The 22,276-nt window shown below is 38.3% G+C and overlaps 1 protein-coding gene across 19 annotated transcripts in view; it reads right to left on the bottom strand.

Annotated features, from left to right (window-relative positions):
- Positions 1 to 22,276, bottom strand: part of MAST4 (microtubule associated serine/threonine kinase family member 4) — a 291,175-nt gene that overhangs the window by 44,997 nt on the left and 223,902 nt on the right. For all 19 annotated transcript variants that reach the window (XM_074533260.1, XM_074533261.1, XM_074533264.1 and 16 more), the window contains 6 exons: positions 21,352 to 21,427; positions 19,700 to 19,909; positions 16,663 to 16,764; positions 11,908 to 12,040; positions 6,280 to 6,347; positions 3,874 to 3,959 (listed from right to left, as the gene is read on the bottom strand). In XM_074533260.1, the coding sequence (XP_074389361.1) occupies positions 3,874 to 3,959; positions 6,280 to 6,347; positions 11,908 to 12,040; positions 16,663 to 16,764; positions 19,700 to 19,909; positions 21,352 to 21,427 (675 nt within the window). The remainder of the gene's footprint in view (positions 1 to 3,873; positions 3,960 to 6,279; positions 6,348 to 11,907; positions 12,041 to 16,662; positions 16,765 to 19,699; positions 19,910 to 21,351; positions 21,428 to 22,276) is intronic.

Here is a 22,276-nt window from a genome sequence, read left to right as displayed (position 1 = left end):
GCAGTAAAAATTTAAAATTTGGGAAATGAGAGTTTTGTCTGGCTGAAGAAAGTCAGATAGACAGCTTGTGAAGCCATTAATGACTTGGCCAGAATCCTACACATTTACTGATTCACAGCTTGTTTAACTTCTTGTATATTCCTAGCCATTCCCAACAGCCTCATCTACTACACCTCATGTACTATACAGTCATTTAATTGCACTACAGATGAGTTTACCCAATCAATTAAAAGCAGACAACTGCTAAGATATTTTCTCAGCCCTTCACAAAACCAATAGCTTTTATTTAAACTCATCAAATTTAACATATCTGACAAATCTCTGCTATAACATGCCAAGACCAACAACTACTCTGTCAAGTAATCAAAGCTTTCCATTTCACTGATAAAGGAAAAAACACCACAGCAAAGGAAAAGAATATTACAGGGTTTTCTTTAATTAGTTCAGATTTAAGCCTTCCATTATAGCCTCAAAATAAGTAAAATATTACAACAACATACTTTGGTAAGTCAGAGCACAAAATATGCCCACTGACATATTTTAGAGAATGAATCAATGAAGCACAGGCAGAATTCACATATACTTACATTATTTCAAAAAATTAACAGCCTGGAAAAACACAGGAGGGAAAACACAACTGTAGCATAACAATAACTTTTGTTTCAACTACTTGTACTTGTACATAAACTACAATCAATGCCTTCAGGATAGTTTCTTGCTTTATATTTATAAGAAGTAGGTATTACTGGTTTATTACACTCCATTTCATAGATGGATTACACAACATTTAGGTTATTATCTTGATGTGTTTTCCTTTAAACTTGACCATAACTTTTGAGTAAATAAACCATCAACTGAATTGTTGCCAACAGCAAAAAGAAAACTCTACTTTAATAAAGACTAGAAAAATGGTCTGTTGATTTTACAGTCTGACGTAGCAGAGATTTTCAAGCACACAGATAGCCTCCTCAATTTACAGTATTGTACAGGTGCTAAAATCCCTTTTAAAAATGAGTGAACACTTTTAGAAGTTTATTGTTGCACATTTCACTGTGTTTCTTTCCCTCTCCATGTATTGGGTTTGTATAGCAAGGTTTGGGTAGTGGAAAGATTACAGGAACCCACAGTGGAACTGGTTTCCTGGTAAAACTTGTGACCCTGGCAGAGGCCCACAGCAACAGGCTGTGCCTGAAGAACTGCACCCCACATTGCAACACTCTGGGGAGGGCTGCTGCTCGTGGGATGGACTCCCATTGAAAAAATGTATGGAGAACCGTCTCCCACGGGAAGGACCACAAGCAGAGGAAGGATTCTCCTCCTTGAGCAGCAGCAGGAACAACACGTGATGAACTCACCATAATCCCCATTCTGTGTGTCCCTGCAGTGCTGTGGGGAGGAGGCAAGGCTGGGAAGGTTGGAGTGGTGGGAGGGGGGAGGGAGTTTAAGGTCTCAATGTATTTCTCATTATTCTGCTCTGACTTTGTTATCAATAAATTCAGTTAATTTCCTCAATTCCAGTCTGTTTTGCCCATAATGGTATTTAATGTGTGATCTTTCCCAGTCTTTATCTCAACACATAAACCCTTCATTGTATTTTCTCTCCCATGTCCAGCTGAGGAGAGTGACAGAGTAGCTTTGGCAGGTGTCAACAATCCAGCTAGAGTCAACCCACTACAGGCTGTTTTCTCATTTTTGATTTTTCTTCTAAGTAACCATCTGAAAAAAAAAATAAAAACCAACAAAATCTACTTTGTTATTACTTCCTTAAAGATGGAAGTAATATCACTCTACTAAAGAGATGAGCTTTTTAATTTCCACTAATACTATGGCAATATAATCTGGCAGCCTACCCCTGTTTTTACACTTGCTAATGAAAATAATGATCCAGATAATGAAGAATCTGGATATACTCCAAGCTGGTTATTCTCTAGCACCTTTCTTTTCTTCAAATAATTACCATGGTCTCATTCAATTTCCAAGCACTGCATTGACAATTTTGTGTATTATTGGCACTTAAAAGATCATCAATAAGCCTTGATTTTCCCTGCCACAAACACGAAGGAAAAACCATGTGTGGCACAGAAGACCATGGCTTTTCATCTGTTCTTTTCCATCTCTGCAGATCCCTTTTGGTCTCTAGTTTCAGGTGGACAGTTGTCTCCAGTCTGTATTTCTAAAAGGCTCTTTGAGCTTCCTTCTGGCTGTAACACCTATGGAGCAAGAGGCACACGCAGCTCGAGTGAACCTCTGCCTTCAGGCACCAGGCCTCACTCTGCTGTATGATGAGCTGCAGCTGCTCCCTCCTCTCCCCATCCCTCAACACCTGGAAAACTGCTCCAAACTCAGAAAGGTTCAGTGACTCTTGGAACCTCTTTCTCCAACGAGATCCTATCCCACACAGTTCCTTTTATCCTCCAGTAAGAAAAAGAGATGGAGGAATGGAGGGGACTTCACATCTGCCAAGGGAAGGAGAAAGGGGTGCAGCCAGGGAGGGGAGTAGCATCTACTGCTAACTGCTGAGAGGCAGGATTTTGAGATACTGGGGTAACTGGGAGAAGGTGAGATATGGTAAGCAGCAAGTTTGTCTGCGAAGAAGTTCTGAGAAAATTAATTGAGCTTGACTAGTAAGAAACAGTATTTTAATATTGATATAATTTTAATGTAAAATTTTAATTTTAAATTTTGCTTGGGACTTTTGCTGAGTTATGAAAAAATGCCTTGGACACAAGCGGCCTCCATACAAGCTACCACGGCCAACAGTCTGGGCAGTACTAAATGCCTCCTGTTCCAGAACTCATGGCTACCCTTGAACTAAATTTCATCCAAGAAAGCCCAACAGCCTCAGGCCATTCAGCAGGCCCACAGAACTCCAGTGAGTAGACTGCAGGTGCTTTTTCTCCTATGTCAAAGATCCCTTCAAGGAGTGCTCCATCCTAGCAGCTTGACACCACTTCCCACCTCAAGCAGAGTCAGTCTAACGGGGTCTGTGCTGCAAAGCAGCACCACCCTCCTTCTCTGCCAAGATTTGGCAGTGGGCTCCTCACCTCAAGATGGAAACCTCTCTTTTTTGAGCTAGTTTACATCCCTCTTGTTCCTGCAGGTTACACACAGCAGCTCCTGTCTTGACATGTTTCAGTGCAGAGGAGGAGCCAAACAAGGATCTAACCAATAGTACGGGATCAGAAAGGGGACTGAAGACAGATACCACCACTGCACAGTACTTCCAGAAAATATTTTGTATTCATTTAGAGATACAGAATTTTCTCTTGGTCTTCTAGGGTACCTTCAGATGACTTACGTATCACCAGGCAATAAGCTGTGCACTCTCCAAGTATCCAGAAACAAACCACGAAATAGCAATTCCTTTAAAGCTAATTGGTTAAAATTTGAGAACTAGAATGGCATCCACAAAGTAACAGAAGACTGTTGCCCTACTTCAGTGAATTTGTTTCTATTGCAAATTTCTATTCTATACTTCTAGATCAAGTAAGCACTCATTTTTAACCATCTGTCTCCCTACAGATGATATGTAATTCTCTCTCACATCTGCATAAGCACAGTATTATAAAGGTGAGCTTAAATCTGCCCTTTGATTTATTCACATTTCATCTTTGGCGTGCTAGCCGATTCTGAAAAATCTTTCTGATGTACTATTCAGTACTTTAATTTAGTGCAGCACAGAGTAATTCATTATTGCCTAGCAAACTTCCCAAAATCTTGTCAACTTAAAATACTAAAAACAAAACAAGAATGCAAAATGAAAAAAGCAGAGTGCAAACTCACTCTCTGATACAAAGACCCTGAAATAAGAAATAATGGGAAAATAAGCAAAACTAAAATGCAAAAGAGCTGCCACAGTCAGAGATTACTCACCCATATGCTCCATTACTAATCAGTTTAATTGTTTCAAAATCACTTTCCCGAGGCTTCCTCTGCAGCTTCAGTGAGGTATTAGAGCTCTTCAAAGTAAGAGATGAGAATGAACAAAGTTAATAAAATACTTTTTTTCAGAACTGGGGAGAAAAAACCCAAACAAAAAACCAACTATCACCAGGCTGTCACACTGATGAACCAGGTAAAAGTTCTGGACAGCCAGCCACATAGCCAACACGGAGAGGGACCAAGGGGCTCCAGAAACAGAGCTGCTTTTTCATGAAACAGGTATCTGCTGCACTGCAGCAAACTGTCCACTTCTCTCCATGCACAGGTTACAGTCACCAAGGCTTCTGATAAAGTAGCTACTGGCAATTCTTATCTTGAGTCATGGACTTCTGTGAATTCCACATGGCACTCGTTGGACACTGCCTTCCCATTCTAGTAAATCTGACTTTTGTATTACAGCTGGTAGCAGCAAACTGATGATGAGCCCTTGTTCACTCAAATAAACTGGGCACACTTCAAACTAATGTTAGGATAGAGCGTGATATAACAGGGAGGATGGTGAAAAGAGACAAAATTAAAGAGAAAAAGATGGAAAATAAAAACACATTAGTTCTACCCCTAAAGAGGCCACTTTAATCTACTTCTTTGTCAGAACTTTTTCAACACCAAGTTGCCCTCAGTATGGCAAAACCTTTTTTCTAGTTTAAATTTTTAATTAATCTTGAAGATGTGTGAATTAGAATTGGGGTTCAGGGGGAAAAGATGAAGGCACCGGACTCCAAATGCAGACTTCCAAAACCACAAGATCTTTTTCAAATGTCTTTTGAATCTCTAAGAAATTCCATGATCCTTACCCAGGCAGTTTAGTAACAGTTGGAAGTTGAAAGTAGAGCTGGTTTAAACATTTTCAATTAAGTGCTAAAAAAAATTCAGTGCAAGACTAGTGAAATGTTAATATAATGAACTACACAGGAAGTAACAGAGAGGACTTAGTAATTGTTCAGCCCACTTGTCTGTCAGTACAGGATTCTTTCTAATTGGTATTTATGATGTCTGTGAGCACTTGGAAGTTACAGATGGTTCCTGTCACTCCCCATGTGTGTTTATTCCACAGCTACATTTTGAGATGTTTCCAAATATACCCTCCATAGTTTTCTTTGGTGATTTCACCATCTCCCCTATTTACATTCCTTCATTATACCACATTATTCTTTCTGAATTTCTTCAGCATTTGCACAAGACAAGTAACTTCACAATTTCAACTGCTTAGGTAACGTTGAGCCACTTTGCACCTTAGATTCAGTTACGTACTTTGGCCTTCCCTTAAGCCTTCTAGTTATTTTGTCCTTTCCCCAGTTTGTCAGTAAATGCTGCTCAGGTCTAATAAAATATTTCAAATGTAGATGAATTAAAGCAGCAAAAATATCTTCTATGTCAATTGCAGAATCCTTCACAAGTGGCACTTTGCCAAATATAAGAAAATATCCCAATATAACATGACATGTACCAGAGAATGATGTTTTTTCCTATGTATTAGAACAGGTCTAACAGATAACCCATGCCTGATAACATTTGTAAATACTTGTTAAAGTACCACTGAAATACCTAGACATCCCCTAAAACTGCTCTTGTTTTCACTATCCACTTGCACTGAAAATGAAGACTAGGTTGTAGTAACTTCATCTACTCTGTTGACTGAAATCCAAGGTGTAAGAACCAACTTTTAAAAATAAGATTTTAAAATAATCGCATTTAAGCTCAAAATCAACGCGTCCAACTTGCTTTACTTTTGTCATCCTGAGCAAACATCTAACAAAATACTATTGTAAGATACACAACGTGGTAGGCAAGTGTTTTCAAAAACAGATTCAGAAGAATGATGCACAACCTTTCCAACTGTAAACTAACTTTCTGAATGCAGCCTATTTGCTAGCATACTCATTTCTTCCTTCTCTCTTCACTGGATCTGTTAAGAATTTCTCAATTTCATCATTAGTTGCCTCTGTAAATGGACTGTTTTAAAACCTCTTTAAAATACATTGTTTTATTAAACAGTTTACCAATACTTCTTAAAAAAAAAAAAAGAACACATTGATTTAATAGAAAAAAAGAAAGCAGTGGTGGATTTTGTGGTAAAGTTATTGCCATATGGTAAACACTAACTTTGTGGAATATGAAGACACTGAGATGTCTAGAAAAATAGGCAGAAGGCTTGGTTATACCTTTTGAAAGCCTTCTGCCTGACGAGCTTCACAGAGTTAGCGTTGAGTATTAACCAATGTTTACTCAATCTGTTCGCACATACCAGGAGAAACCAGAACAGGTAGGGTTGGGGGAACACAACAGATTTTCCTTGTTCACATTCAGCAAAAGAAGCAACATAAGAGGGAAGCTTACATTTATCGATTCTTCTGTTTCCAGAGTGTCTGCTGTCCCACTGTCACAATTAGCTAGCTGAGCTATTTCTGGAAAGAAAAATTAAAAACTTCATTTTAAACTATGGAAAGTAAAAAACTAAATGAAGCACAGAAAACATAAGAAGTGACATCTTTCTGGAATACTTAATAGAAAATTTTAAAAAATTAAAAAATTAAGAACAAGGCCAAAAGCAAAACAACAACAACAACAAAACAAACAAACCCTGTAGCACTTGAAAAATAACTTTCAGGGCATCTCCAAGCATATGTTAAAAAATCCACTCAGGAAAGAGTGCTTGCTATTCAGTGCCTATGTAATAATCTTCCACTGAAGCAATGAAGATTAGCCATGAAGCAATGAAAAGCAGTATCATTTTCACTGCTGAGACCTGGGAATTCCAAGAGCTGTGCGCAAAGTGTGCACTAAGGGAAAGACGGCACTAATCTGCTGAAACTCCTGAGGATTTCACCCTCTGAGGGGCTAACAGTAGGCCCCATCCTTGGGCTCCTTCACAGTTACAGCAAAAGCTTCTAGTTTAAACCTAAGACAGGACTCCAAATAGTTTGCTTCTTCTACAAAGAAATGCTGCTAAGCTTACCAGAACAAGCTAAAAGTCATTTTCATGGAAGCTTATCACTTACAGTCACTAACACAGATAAATTCTCTGGGAAAATAAGATTTTAGAAGCCTACAACTTTATCAGATTGTCTCTGCTCCTGTCAACCTATGCTGCAGAGCTCCCAATCCCAGTCTGTTCTTCAGAGTAGGTAGTAACCAAGAATTCATCTGGGTAAAAAAAAGCCACACAGGACAGCCAGTCACTAAAAGGCCCATACACATATTTAACTATGTATCCTACATAGCCAAAGATGCAAATTCTATTACAATTATGTCTTCCGAATCAGAAATAAGACCACATAAAATTTGCAAGACTAGTTTTTATCTCAAGACTGTTAACTGAATTTATGATGATGAAATATAACTGAATATTCACACAAAATACCAAAACTGGATTTTTCTATATAAAAAGAAATTATTATTAAAAGTGAAATGCTCTGCAACACTTTCTGCAATTTTTAAAGCAAATTAAGCACACAGATAATTTTCTTTTGGAACAGCTAAAGATTTAAGGAGTAACTGTCATTTGTAACCACTATACAAACCAAAACATGGTAACTGTAAGAAACAGAAAAAATTCAAGTGTCACTTCAAAATCCAAACAGATCTTTAAAGTGTTAAACAAGCTAAAAAATATTCCAAAAATTAAGTCCATAAACAGTGAAAAATATCCCCACTAGAACAAACAAAATCTTAAAGAAAAATCTTATATAGGCTGAACCTGAAGTGGATTTTCCAGTCAAAAGTCACAGTTTTGTGAACACAGGGCTTTCAGAATACAAGAGCTGATGAAATCTTTATTGTACAGGCAAGGACCAAGAGAGCTGGAGTAATATACTTTGACAGCCTTCTCAACTGAAATGACTTTCATAAATAACAAATTAAAACAATCCTTTTTGAAACAAAACTTCTGCAAAATAACCATTATCTGAGAAATCCATATTATTTGCAAGCAGTAGGTACTAATGGGATGGAACCAAAAGTCAGCTTGCAAAACAGGGATCTATGGAACCATTTTGCAGTGCCTGAAGAGATTTTTCAAGCCCATCTAAATACCATTAAACATCTGTCCTTTTTCTTCCATTGATTTAAACCTTTTCTGAAGGCTCATGATTCAAAAAGGTAAAGATGGTAATTTAAAAAACATGGGGAGAAATTTCTCCCCAGGGAACTCTTCAGAAATGCAGCCATCTCTCTCTGCTAAGTGATTAATCTGTTGTGGTATTGCTTTCACTAAAGTATAAATTTATCTAGCATCATCACCAAATAATACAAGCATCATTTCACTCAAACAAAGGACACTACAGCTATGACAGCAAACAAAGGAAGCAAGGAGAGAAAGATCTAAAGTAGGTTGCTTTTTCCTGCAGATGAAAGAAAATCCTTTGCATGAACATTGAAGACACAAATTAACATCTTGGTTGAAAATATAATTCTGTGTTACAGGATAAGTAAGTAGTGCAACTGCAGTGCACTCTTTTTGTTTTGAAAAACTTGGCTCTGCTTTTTAAAATTTTCTATTTTTACATAAAAGGGCTTTAAAGTTCTTGAGGATGATATTCCCAGGATATTTTTATAGTAATGAATGCAGTGCTCCCATTAATTCTCTCAGTAAACCACTAATTCCAGGGCACAAACCCACAGTGTCCCTCTTTCATTGCTGCTTAAGTAGCATCTCTATATATAGAGACATCCATTAACATCAAAACTAGATCATCTAAGAAGTCATTGCACAGTGATTTATACTGCTTATAAATATTACTTTTTTTGGTGTGTGGGAGGAAAGCATTAACACAAATCAGATGGCCTAAATTACCTACTACATATAATCCTATACATTAATCTTAAAAAAACCCAAACCACTAAATAATTCAATTTCTCAAATCTCCAATTGAACCAAAAATCAGTAATCCATAGGTCATACACTCCTCAGTATTTAGTGTCAAACCACACAGAACATTGTTCCCTTCAGAAAAAACAAACCAAACCCCAACATTTCAATTATCATTTGAATGCTTTGAAGTTCTTATATTCATTAATATTCAGTTTATGAAATATAGTAAGATGTGTCCTAGATGAAGTATGCTCCCATTAAACAAATAGTTAGTTAAAGAAAGCAGTATTCCTTATTTATATATAGGCATTTGTTTCTAGACTTCTCTTAAAATAAACTGTCCAAAACCCAATTCAAAGTTGTTATTAAACATGGGTAGTGACAGATTCTTGACTACTGCTTAGGAACACTTTTATCCAAGTGGCAAGGAAGAGTCAATGAGAAAGATAAGGTTCAACTGGCAGAACCAGAGTCAATAATACAAAATTCTCAACCCACACTCCAAACTAAATCTTGCATACTTGATCAATGATGAATTGATGAATTGTCAGTTTAGGACAGACCAACAGCTCACCAAATCCTGAAGACAATGTTTATCTTGCAGAGAATTTCAATACTTCTTGATTTTTTCCAAAACCAAAAGGAAAAAGTATTTATGCGTATTTTCCTAATTTGTCTGGCTTCCTTTGCTGCAGTCCAAATATAAACAAAAAGCATCAAAGCTGTTAATCTGTATCTCAGACAAAAAATAATTCTAAATTTGGATGAGGAAGTTCTGTGAAGATAGGAAGTGGACTAATAATAGGCTTGACTTTGTTTAGATTTGTTAATATAACATTAATATAATCTGTAACAATACTCAATCTAACTGAATTAGAACTAACCAAATTCCTGATACAACTAGCAGTGCTGAACTTTGCTTTAGCTCAGCAGCAGGGTTTTAAAACACAATATACTACTCTAATTTAATAACATATGTTCTAACATCATGAAAGCTAGCACAAAAAAGGTTTATCATAGTTTTTTGCTATGATTTTGTGCTATCAAGCCCTTTCCAAGTCCTGGTTGGTAACACCAACAGACAAGCTAATTGGCACCAGCTAGGATCATTTTTCCATTATGGCATTTCTGCCAATTTCTTCCAAGTTGCAGAATTAGTATTGAATACAATGAACCGATTTCTATTTGTCACCACTGTTAGAACCTGGTCTCAGGGAGGCAAAGATGATCTGGCTAGGACACAGAAGTAATTCTAGTTTTTTCAATGCTGTCCTTCAAAAAACCATAGAATGCCTTGGGTTAGAAAAGACCCTGAAGATCATCTTGCTCTAAGCCTTCCACCAGGGCCTGGGACACAGAATCACAGTATCAGATGAGCTGGAAGGGTCCCAAGAGGATGATAAGTCCAGCTCCTGGCCCCATCCAGGACCACCCCCAAGAGTCACACCATGGGCCGGAGAGCATTGTTCAACGCTTCTTGAACCCAGTCAGGTTGGTGCTGTGACCACTTCCCAGGGGAGCCTCTTCCAGTGTCCAGCCACCCTCTGCATGAAAAACCTTATCCAACCTAACCCCCCCACCCCAACACAACTTCACACCAATTCCTTCAGACAGATCCTGTCACTGGTCACCAGATCAGTGCCCCTCCTCTTCCCCTCAGGAGGAAGTTGTGACTGCAATGGTGTCTCCCCTCAGTCTCCTCCAGGCTGAACAGACCAAGTGTCCTCAGCCACTCCTCATCCTGCTTCCCCTCAGTGCCCTTCACCCCTCCATGCCCTCGCTGGACACTCTCCAGTGCTGTCCTTCTCACACTGCAGCACCCAAAGTGCCCCCAGCGCTGCAGGTGAGGCTGCCCCGGTGCAGAGCAGAGCAGAGCAGGACAATCCCTCCCTTGCCCGGCTGCTGATGCTGTCCCTGATGCCCCACAGGACACGGGTGGCCCTCCTGGCTGCCAGGGCAATGCTGGCTCATGTTCAGCTTGCCATCAGCTTGCCCAGGGCCCTTTCCATGGCACTGCTCTCCAGTCTCTCATTCCCCATCTGTCGGTACATCCAGGGTTGCTCCATCCCAGGTGAAGAATCTGACACTTTCTCTTGTTGAATTTGCTATGGTTGATGATTGCCCAGCCCTCTAATTTTCAAGGTCTCTCTGCAGGGCCTCCCTGCCCTTGAGAGAGTCAACAGCTCCTCTCAAGTCTTTTGTCATCTGCAAACTGGCTTCGTATCCCTCCCAGCCCTGCCCCCAATCATTTCAGAAGATGCTGAAGAGCACAGAGCCTAAGGTGGAGTCCCGTGGAACCCATCTAGTGACAGGTCACCACTCTGATGTCACCCCATTCACTGCAACCCCTTGTACCTGACCCATGAACCAGCTACTCTCCCATCACACGATGTGCTTGCTTATCCAGCTGTGTGCTGGACATCTTGTCCAGCAGGACACTGGGAGAGACAGTACTGAAAGCTTTACTGAAATCCAAGAAGATGGACATCAATTGGCTTCCCTTTACCAGCTAGGTGTGTTACCATGTCACCTTCCACTAGACCACACTGCTCAGAGCCCCATTCCGTCCAGTCTTAAACACTTCCAAGGATGGGGCACCACCACTTCTTTGGGCAACATGTTCCAGTGTCTCACCACTTTCACAGTAAAGAAAAATTCTGCAGTGATAACCTCTCCACTGGAACCCAAGTTCTCCCAACAAAAACCCCCAACACAGACTCAAATTACACGGAAAATTAACAGGATAGTCTTCTCAGAGACTCCTCCAAGATGAAGGAACCTGGGAGCACTGAAAGGCAAACAACAGCTCAACCAAGGGACCTTCATAACTGTGCTTAGATGACAGTCACCATCAAATTATCCCAGTAAATTCCAGCTATGACGAAGTTGCACTGCACTGTCAAGCTGGAAGAAGATGAGAGGTTATCATTGATACAGTGTATTTGTTAATGATATCTGCAAAAAAAAAAAAGATCCTGTTCAGAAGAGATGGCCTTTTAAATGTGTTTGTTTGAGCTTGGGAGAGTACAGTTGATGTCAGAAAACACTTGCTCTGCTACCATCTTTAACTTGACCCTTTTCAGGTATCAGAATGATAGAACACATTGAGAAGGAAGAACCTAGAAACCTATAGCTGCACCAGGAGATTCACTTACCTTCCAGAGGATCTTTATTTAAACCCAGCTGGCTAATAATGTATCGAGGGATGTCTGTTTTAATGCCTTGCCCCTCTTTAGCATGGCCTTCAGCTGCTTCCAAAAGATAGTAAAACTCTTCAGGATCAAATTCCTAGAGGAAAAATAATCGTCATCATTTTCTCTATTGAAATTGGTTCCTTAGGGTCTAACATAAAAAGTTCCTTTGCTTCTTGTAACTCCACATATATGGCATGTTCCTACTAAGAACAGTACCTCTTTATTCTACTAATAGTACTCTATTAATCTGTTCTGATTCTTATATAGTGTAACACAATGTAAGCAATGGAACTGCATGTCACTATTTTAGAGCAAAAATTTATATAGATAATATATTATTTCCCATCAAAACTTCATGTAATACTGAGTGAAATGTCCTATAAGAAGCAAAAATAAGATTTCAGAGAGAAGACTATCTTCCCGCATGTGTTTGCTTACAAAAATCTATGACAACCATGTAAATATATTGCACTACACTTTTTACTTCTCAAATAATAACTTCAAGTATTTCTAATCAATATATATGTTCTGTGTTTTATGGAAAATACAATTTTAAAAATCACTAGCTTTAGAATGAAGATTAAATTGAAATTTAATTTAAAAAATCTGAGCTTCATTGATCCAATTGTTTCAAATTCAGAAATTAAACATTCTCCTGTGGGAACTAACTATATTACAACTATCACTTATACCAAAAAGGCAAGCCTCAACAAGGAACACAAATGAACAAAAGGAATAGAAACTCGAAACGCTACGCCCAAGTCCCTTGGAATACATTTGTTTTACTACCTTTTATAGAGTATAAAAAGAGAAATACATTGAAAGGAGCAAAGAAGATTATTAAAACAATGTGAGTGGGATTTTTTAACACAATTTCTCTCCCTACTGGCATAAATTCATACTAAAACATCAGTTCATAGTTATTGCGCTCTTCGAGGCGTTTGTGCCTATAGGTGCAATCCTTAACAGAGTAACAGCCATCAGTCATTAACGTAATAAAATACGTTTTTTCCTCCAGTAGGTCAGCTCTGTCACAAATATCTGTAGAGGCCAGGCAGACTGCTGAGATAGCTAATTTCCTGACTGTTTTGCAACCAAACATAACACCGTGGAATTTTAGACTACATGTTGAGTCACAAAGCTCCTGTCCTAAATCCTCAGGCTACTCAGAACTTGTAAAGTCAATATCCTGACCCAGAAGACAGCTTCTGAAGACAGCTTGAGAAATTTGGTACCATGCTTCATTTTGCAAGCATCAAAACTGCTGCAGCTAAAATGAGCAGGTGCACCGTGTCTGAAATAAAGTATCTTTAGAATTTCCAGTCTTATGGAAACAATCTTAGTTTTACACAGTTCATGAAACAATCTTCATCATGTACAACCTACTGCAAAGGACTTAACAGTGAACCCATGAACTGTTGAAGCTGCCTAACTTTATTAGCCCAAAGTCACAGGATGCTGCAAACCTGCCCAAAAACCTGAACCAATAACTAAACAGTACATGCTATTTCAGGCTTAACTCTCCTCATCTTACATGCCATCCCCAGATGTATCTCTTACATGTTATTCTTTGGCACTAAAGCAGCCAACAGCACGATGTTGTGTGCCAAGACTTCTATTTACTTTTGTCATGACAACGTTATCATCTCCTGACCTGCTGCAGTGACAGATAAACAGCTTCTCCTCCACTTACTAGCAAGACAAGGCAATTTCAAAACAGGTAACTTTAATCATATGAATGCGTAAGTGTGTTTGTGTGTACAATGATCTAAGACACACATATACATACACAGGTCTGAATAATGAGAAGCAATAAATTATTTTCTGATCTTCACTTTCAAATCTTATTTCATTTTCCATATACAAATGGAGAAAGAATATTTAAATAATTGGCAGTAGCTCTTATCACATATGAAACTGTAAAACCTTTATTCATATGATTATCAAGTAAACTGATATAGGATTTCACATGCTATGAACAGCTGAGACAAGACCACCATCAGAAAACTTTACCAGCTTTACTGCATGGTATCTGAAATGTCTGATGACCATGAAGCTAGAATTTTATCTTACAATTTTATTAACTTTCTTACAGAGGCTGAAGTTTTCCACACCTAGTATCTATTTCAGACAGATATTCTAAAATACCACACAGTAATATTCAAAAGTTTCTAGAGATATGCTACAGAAAAAAATACTGTCTCTGTAAGTTTACAATTATGTTTATGATCTAGGCTTAACATCTTCTTGTATGAAAAACATATTGTTTGTTGACTGTAGGCCAAAATTTGTTCAAGCTGCCTGTATCTGCAGAAACATATGATGCAGGGTTGTCACAACCCAGTTTAAGCCCCCTGAATATCGTGTTTTAAGTGAGAACACTAGAAGCAAGCTGTGCTGGCTTTCCCTGCCACTGCTGCTCTGAAACTCAATTATGAGACACAGTCACACCTGGACTTTGCACCACTGTTCTTCCACCCACTTCAGCATTCCCAGCAAAAGGAGGGGTGCAGGATGCACATCATTCTACTTGAAGGATAAGGCAGAGCAAGTAGCCTAGGATAAAATCCCAGTGGCATAAAGTGGGAACTAAGTGAATGGACTAGGTCCCATTAAAACTTAGTACTTAGGGAGAATAAACTAATAGGCAAATAGACCACCAAGAGAGAACTTGAATTGGAACCACAGAATCATCATAGTTCAAAGAAACCTTTAAGATAATTCAGTCCAACCATCCACCCAGCACCACCACTGTAACTTCTAAACCACTGAATCATCACCCAGCATGAGATCCAAACACCTCTTGAACACTTCCAGGTAACTCCACCACCTCCTACACAACCTATTCCAATGCTTGACCACTCTAACAGGGAAAAAAAATTCAAACATGTAATCTGAATCTCCCCTCTCTCAGTTTAACGGTACTTCTGGTAGTTCTGCACACATCATATGAGAGACCAGCTCCCACCTGGCACCTTCCTTTCAGGGAGCTGTAAGAGTGATAAGGCGACCCTGAGACTCCTCTTCTTGAGACTAAACAAACCCAGCTCCCTCAGCTGTTCCTAGATATATTTTCTAGACTCTTCATGAGTCTTGCTGTCCTTCACTGGATGCACTCCAGCACCTCAATTAGAAAACTAATAGAGAATGATGATGCTGGGAACAAAGGTTGATGAGAGAAAGCTAGCAAGCCTGTAATGGAAGGTGTAAAGTATTATTAAGAAGTCCTGACTGCCTACAAGATGTATTAAAAAGCATTTCTGGATGTGTGATAATAGACAAGAATGCAAACCAGAAAGGAAAAAAACAAGGATATGAGAAATTGGATGATGTGCAGAAATATATAAACCCTGTAAATAGAGCAGGGAACAACGCACTAGACATGGAATGAACTTCTCAGGGAGAGGAGTAAAACAAGTTTGGATTCAACAGCAGAAGCAGGACATGCTAAGATGTCCTTCTCTCTAAAGCCTTCCTTTTTATTTGTTTTGGTTGTTTTTTTTTTAAACATCCCTCATCTCTTTCATGTTGATTCAGAGCACATATCTTATTTTTACTTTCCTTCTGAACTGCAAATCACAAACAAAAAAGCAACTGGGAACACTGAGGCTTGGTGTTTCCAAAACAAAGTAGAGGCAGCTCTCAAAATGCCCGTGGCTGAACGAGCCAGGGTGTGGATTAACTGTGCCACAGATGAAGGGACTCAGCACAAAGCCAAAATCAGGCTGGAAATACTTACTAGCTAGCTTATTAGTTCAGATTCAGTGTGACGCAAATGCAGTTATGACAATTTCAGGCATAACCTGAGTCTAGCAGGCGGCTGGCTTCCACATAAGGCCTGCCAGCCTCAAATGGCTGTATGCAGCATCAACACTGATCTTATATTGGCAAGCAGAGCGGCTCAAAATCAGCTCAGGCTGCCTGCCAGGCCTTTTGGACTCGGGCTGCCTCTGGCATGGCATTTGGGTGCCTACACCATCCTCCTGTGTACACTGTGTTCTGCAAGTGTTTATTAGTTCAACTGAACAACTGAAGAACACTGGCTCCGTGTATGCAACTTCCTGCACCTGAGCCATCCCAGCTCCCACAGCACGGGCAAGAAAAGCAGAAACATGCCCACACAGCACACACAGTCTAACCCAGTGTGGCAACTTCGGTGCTATGGTCATGCATAAATAAATCGACTGTTCTGCTCCTTCGGGTCCCCACTAGAACACAAACTGCCTGTGTATCTAGACAGCCTAATCCCTCTGCTGCTCTTATCACCAGATCAGGTACTGCAGAACTGACCTCAAGCTGTTTATAATTCTGGCACTTGTTGAGTGCAACAAAATTATGAAACTATTAAGAAATGAGAAAACCACTAAGCAATTACAATTCTGGAGCAGTCTTCCCTAGAAATGGAGAAGTCTAACAAAACAACAGGAAAAGCCAACTGGGTTTAAACAGCAGCTTCCTCAGTTGATGAAAGGGATTCTATACTGTAGTATCTGCAATAGCAGGGAATCAAACAAAACTGCAGGAGGGTCCTGCCAGTACACTATATCCAATAATTGAAGTGGAAAGGATCCCACTAACAATGAAGCCCTACCACACTGTTTGACATGTTCCAAAAATCAATTGTAAAGAACCTTGAATAGTAAATCAGAGAACTGCCTGCACTACTAAGTGAAAAACACTACCTACTAAGTGAAAACATAGTAAGCATGACCTTACCAGGCATTCCAGTAAGCGAGCAGGACGAGCAATAACTATCAAGATTTTGCGAACAAGTTGTTTAATAAATGCCATTTCTCCACTCTCTGATCGCTCTTGAGCCTAAAAGATAAAAAATAAAGTCATATTGAACCAAATCACATTCAATGCACTGCTTAGGAAAGCAGTGATATTGAGGACATCTGTAGGGTCTGAAGCATGTACGTGATAGGAACTGCGCATCAATTTCAAGATGCTAGCAAGATAACAAAGATCTGAGTAACACTGTAACTTCTGTTCAAATAATTCCAGCTTTAAAACTCTAACACTGTAACTACAAAAGTGCTGCCTTCTTTTTTTTTTCTTCTTTCTTAAGCTTACACAGTGTAATTACCACCAGTTTTGGAAATGGATACAATGTATCAATACAGCTCAACACCGATCTATACATGCAGGTTGCGCCTCAATTTGTTAACAATGTTAGGCTGAAATGAAAACTAACATAAATAATAGTGATAGATATAAGCAACATCTATCCCAAATTTATACTCTCTTTTGGTCAGTCATAGGAAAATGACAATTTATATGCATATATACATATTAAAAAACCTTTACTTGGAGATAGGCTTCATCTAAAGGTACATGTAGAAAGGATGACAATGAAAACACAAAAGAGAGGGGGAAGTGCTATAGAATAATACATACAGAAAATATCCTTCTAGAAGATTTGACAACATCTGCACAATGGTCTGAGCTGCATTTCAAGTTTCTTTTAAATGTTCCCCTCTAAGAACAAATTACATTATTAAGGGATGCTAGTGAATGCAAAGCAACTGCAAAATTCTCCTTCTGATTAGAATATACTAATAGCTTTCGCCTTAAATATCAAACATTTCCTTGCTCGGAACAGCAGAACTCACAGACTTGTTTCTCAGCATCTCTTGCTTATTCAAAACCACAAAGAAAATTAATAAACTAACCCTTAAAAATTATTACTACAGACCAATAAGTACTTTTCCTATAACACATTACATTTCTGGAAAAAAAACCTGTATGAAAATAGGAAACTATGCATATTGCTCTTAATGTAAATACCACAATTTTAAAAATCACCAAATATATGAGAGGAATTAATTTATGGAGTTTAAAAAAGGAAAGCTTTTACAAATATAATCTAGCTGTCTCCAAAAGGTTTCAGAAGTACCTGAACTGGACAGAAGCATAATTTTGAACATTTTCAACTTAGCCCAAATAAAACTCTTTTGTAAACAGAACACCTGTCTTTTTAGCCACCAACAACATTTAAAGCACCTTTGTTGAGTTTTACGAACACTCAGGTGCCTTGGTGAACAAAAGATTCAACACATATTACATTTAAGGAGGATGAAGCAGGAAAGCATTCAGGTCCACTTGACCTTAAAATTCTGAAAGTTTTGGGTGAACCAAGCTGCTTTCACCTCACAGGAGTCTTCCCCTAGTTAAAGTAACTGCACAGTGCCAAGCAGCAGCAGGAAATGCAGCTTTCTACTGAAGATTGAGGGTGGGAATTAACAACAGACAAATCACATGAAACCAAAGCACAACGAAATGCCCGTAACAAAGTTGGGCAAAAAAAATATTTTCATACAGTCATATCATGCTATTAACAAGAAGCAAGTAATGGACTGAAAAGTTAAGTCTGAATTTTTTAAGGTATGTCTTTGCAGAACAGGAATCTTTTTCATAATAAAGAATTAACATCATAGAATATGACAAAATGAGTGGCTTGGTGATTTTTTTCCTTTATATGCAAGTTGAAGAATAATGTGGTGACCTGTTTTTTAGCAAGTTTTGGGAGAGGCATTAGTGAACACATATTCTAAACTCAACATTTTAAGGTACATATTGTTAACGGTGGTTCAGCAAATCCCAGCTTAGACATGTTTTCTGGTATTCTGACATTATCAACTGGCCAATTCTGTCTGCACTTTGGCATGGCAGAACTATGACCATTTCATAAGAAGGTTACTGGTTCAAAGCTTCCTCTTGACTAGTAAGCAAACTCCAAGTATTTTCAATGTTTAAAAAACAGGCTTTCAACAATCCAGAATAAATTTACTGATGTCTTACATTTTTGTTTTGCTGTATGAAGAGGAAAAGTTCAAAAAACAGTAGTTTCAGAAATTCTATTTACTAAATAGAAATTAACAAAAAAGCAGAATAGGATAAACAAAAACAAGAAAACAACAAATCCAAACAAACAAACACCAACAAAAACCAAAAAACCCCATGAAAACTCAACCAAAACTGCCTGTGTATTCAAAAGAAAGTAAAAGACCAATTAAGATAGGCACAGCATCTCAAGATATCAGCTGGAAAAAATTTCGATTTAATTTCAAATCTGCTGCTCTATCGCATTAATTTTGACTCATAACATACTATCAAATCCACACACAAATAACTGAGTATATTACATGTTGCATTCATTCTTCTGAAAAATGATACATTAATAAACTACAGAAACTTATGTAGCAGCATGTTTGTCAAGTTTTGAGTTCTTCTTAATTAATTTAGCTGATATTCTATTAAAGTTTTGACACATTTAGAAAAGAAATTTTTGCTGTTAATCAACATTTCAGCTATGAGAGGAATGTTACAAACAATTAAAAATAAATAATCTCTCACTAATGGAAAGCCAAAGGTTGCTGTCTGCTTTCTCAACTCAGTAGGGTTGATAAAAGGAAAGCGTGTATGTTACCTCATTTATTTAAAGTAAATGAAATAGCCAGCCCTGTCTGGGGCTTATGCACACACTTATGTAAGCAATCTACAATTTGCATTGCAGGACATAATCCTGTTGCTTCTAGAATCTTTTACAACCCAGCTATTCCAGACCAATATGCCTGGGTGCCTTACAGTTTTTGCAGGAGTCATTATGAAGACTAAATCATCTTATGAATACCACTTTGACAATTACTTGAGTAAACAGACATGATTCAAGACAATATTCAAAAAACCCTAAGGCAAACAGATATTAACAGTTTTTCAGGCAAAGATACAGCAGTCCCATGGATCATACCTCCTGTAGCAATTTGTCTAATTTCTGCTGTAATTCAAGGAAGTATCGTGATGTGATGAGGCCCTGGTGAGATTTATCCAAACAATCTCGAGCCAGTTCTGTGATCTGATGGTGGGTAAAACTGAGCACTCCATCTGCCAGAGGAAGGGTGTTCTCTGGAGAATGATTTGTTATAATATCCTGAAGTCTCTCTTCCATCTGAGCTGTGGCCTATAGAAAAGTAGTTGTTGAACATATTAAATCAGCTCTACATGAAACTAACAGCCTTAAAAGTAATTTCTGACTCTACAACATTTCTCTACTGCCTAAGAATTTACCTAGCCAGAATGCACGAAATGACTGAAGCCAAAAGGCAAGTACACAAAGGCAAAGTGAGAGATGACACTTCTTCACACTACCAGTACAGAAAAGCAACAGCCTCGTTGTTCTACTACGCAGTTCCCCACTTTGTCTGCCCATGGTGATTACCTCTGCACTAATCTTGTGATAATCACTAACAGAACTAAAAAGCTTTTAAGTCAAAGCCAAAGTGGAAATATATAAAAAAGAAAAAAGATAATTCATAGGGGGTCTACTTTTCTCTGCTAAAACTGTGGATACTAGAGAGCAGAATATAGTCACTACTTTCAAAAAGGTTATTCCCAAAAAATATTTCACTGAGCAGAGTTTGAATGAGGCTCATTTGACTAATTAGAAGCACCACAGGCTCACAGGTCCTGCCAAACATGTCTGCAGGTTCCCAGATGCATTTGTTTTACAGAACCATATGTCTGGTTCTCACAGAACCGCAGATGCTTAAAAAAAAAACCTTTGAAGATATCATTATTATTAGTATTATTATTAAACAGTAATCCCACATGCCTTAGTTCACATCTCAAACAGTAAGATGAGTGAGTTCTGCACATTTCATATTGTTGCTCAATCACTCTGCAAATCCTGACAAATCTGTCTTTATATTTATATAAAGAAATGCAAAGAAGTTTCTCCCTTTTTAACTCACATTTTAGGAACAATACCTTGTTTTATTTTCCAGAGGTAACAAATCCTAGGAGCAACTGAGAGTATAGTGCTTCAAGCTGTGCACACACACCTGCACCTAGGAACTCATCTGTGTCTCAAGATATCTGAACAGGAAAGCAAAACATCCTCCAATCTCATAGTCAAACGCTCACATCTGTGTACTGATTTCATTAAGCGCATTAGATCAGTGCATATAATGCAAGTCAGGTATACAGCAAGTGTTTGGGAAAATGAAGAAATGGACTAACCAAAAGAATCTGCTGGTATATCACCAAAGCAGATGCTTCTCAACACTTAGCACTGAAAACTGGTTTTGATTTACTAATGCAGTATGCATTTGCCCCCAGTACACCACCTACTGAAACCCAATGTATCATCAGATTCCAATCAGCAGAATATTTTACCAGCATGATTAATTTCAAAACCAGTTTGGCAGCATTGCCAAATCAATGTCCAGTTTTCAGCCAGAGTTTTCCTTATCATGATTTTATCGTTGCAGTAAGAGATCAGTGATGCTTTATGGAAGCCATTACAGGGCTGGATCATTACTTCCCATAACAAAAGCACCACTTACTTAAAACCTATGCAGCCTACCAATTTAGATACTGGGTAACTTAAATATAATTCATTACCTTTGGGAACCTTTCTTTGTAGACGTGGTTCATCATAATTATTTCATTGTCACAGCAAGCAGGAGAACGTCCAGGGCTGCAAGCAAAGCAAATTATCCCTTTACACTTGTCCCAGCATGAACTACAGTTAGTTCTTACATTTTTGTATGACTTATTTGCAACAAAAATTCAGCAAAAACTTCACTGGAAAGGTAGTCTGCAATCAATAGCACACTTAAGTTCCTTTCTACTATTTCTGTTCAAGTCCTCATGATCATTTAACCCACTTGACATCTAACTGCTAAGCATGTTATTCTCCTAGTTTGTACCTGTATTTCAAGGCAGATGAAGCCTTGTGAATATTATCTTTTCTTCAGAAGGACAAGAGAGATCTTTTTAACTGGTCTTATACCTGTACCTTTGAAGATTAGATACAATCAAAATAGCAAGATCTGACCAAGAACTCTGGTAGCTGCAAGTGAAAAAGTACAAACATGAGTTTGTTTCAGTTTTGCTTGTTTTTCTAAACAGATAATTTGAAAAAATATATCAAAACAATCTATTTTCAATTTGACCAGCAGATAAAGGCATTAACTATGTACAAATAATGTCATGTATATGCACATGTTAAACAAAGATGGAGCATTGTGCCTGTAAAAAAAAAGCACAAGACTTTGAGGAAAAGAATTCATAAAAAATACCCACAGACCTCACAAACCTACAAAATTACTTTTTGCTATTATGAGTCTCACTGTCCACTAGAAAGCCCTTTAAAAATCTCAATACAGATTTCCTGGTGTTGGTGATTCTGGCCCATTCAATCTGTCTAGAAGGTCTGATCAAGTGGAAATGTCCCTGCTCAGAGCAGGGGGGTTGAACCAAGATGATCTTTAAGGTCCCTTCCAACTTAAATCATTCTGTGAATCTAAATCTGGCTTTTGGTATT

Source organism: Zonotrichia albicollis, chromosome Z, assembly GCF_047830755.1.
Source record: "Zonotrichia albicollis isolate bZonAlb1 chromosome Z, bZonAlb1.hap1, whole genome shotgun sequence".
In the NCBI taxonomy this organism is placed as follows: Eukaryota; Metazoa; Chordata; class Aves; order Passeriformes; family Passerellidae; genus Zonotrichia; species Zonotrichia albicollis.
Note: the sequence above shows the minus strand (reverse complement) of the source record. Positions and strands in the feature narration are given on the sequence as shown.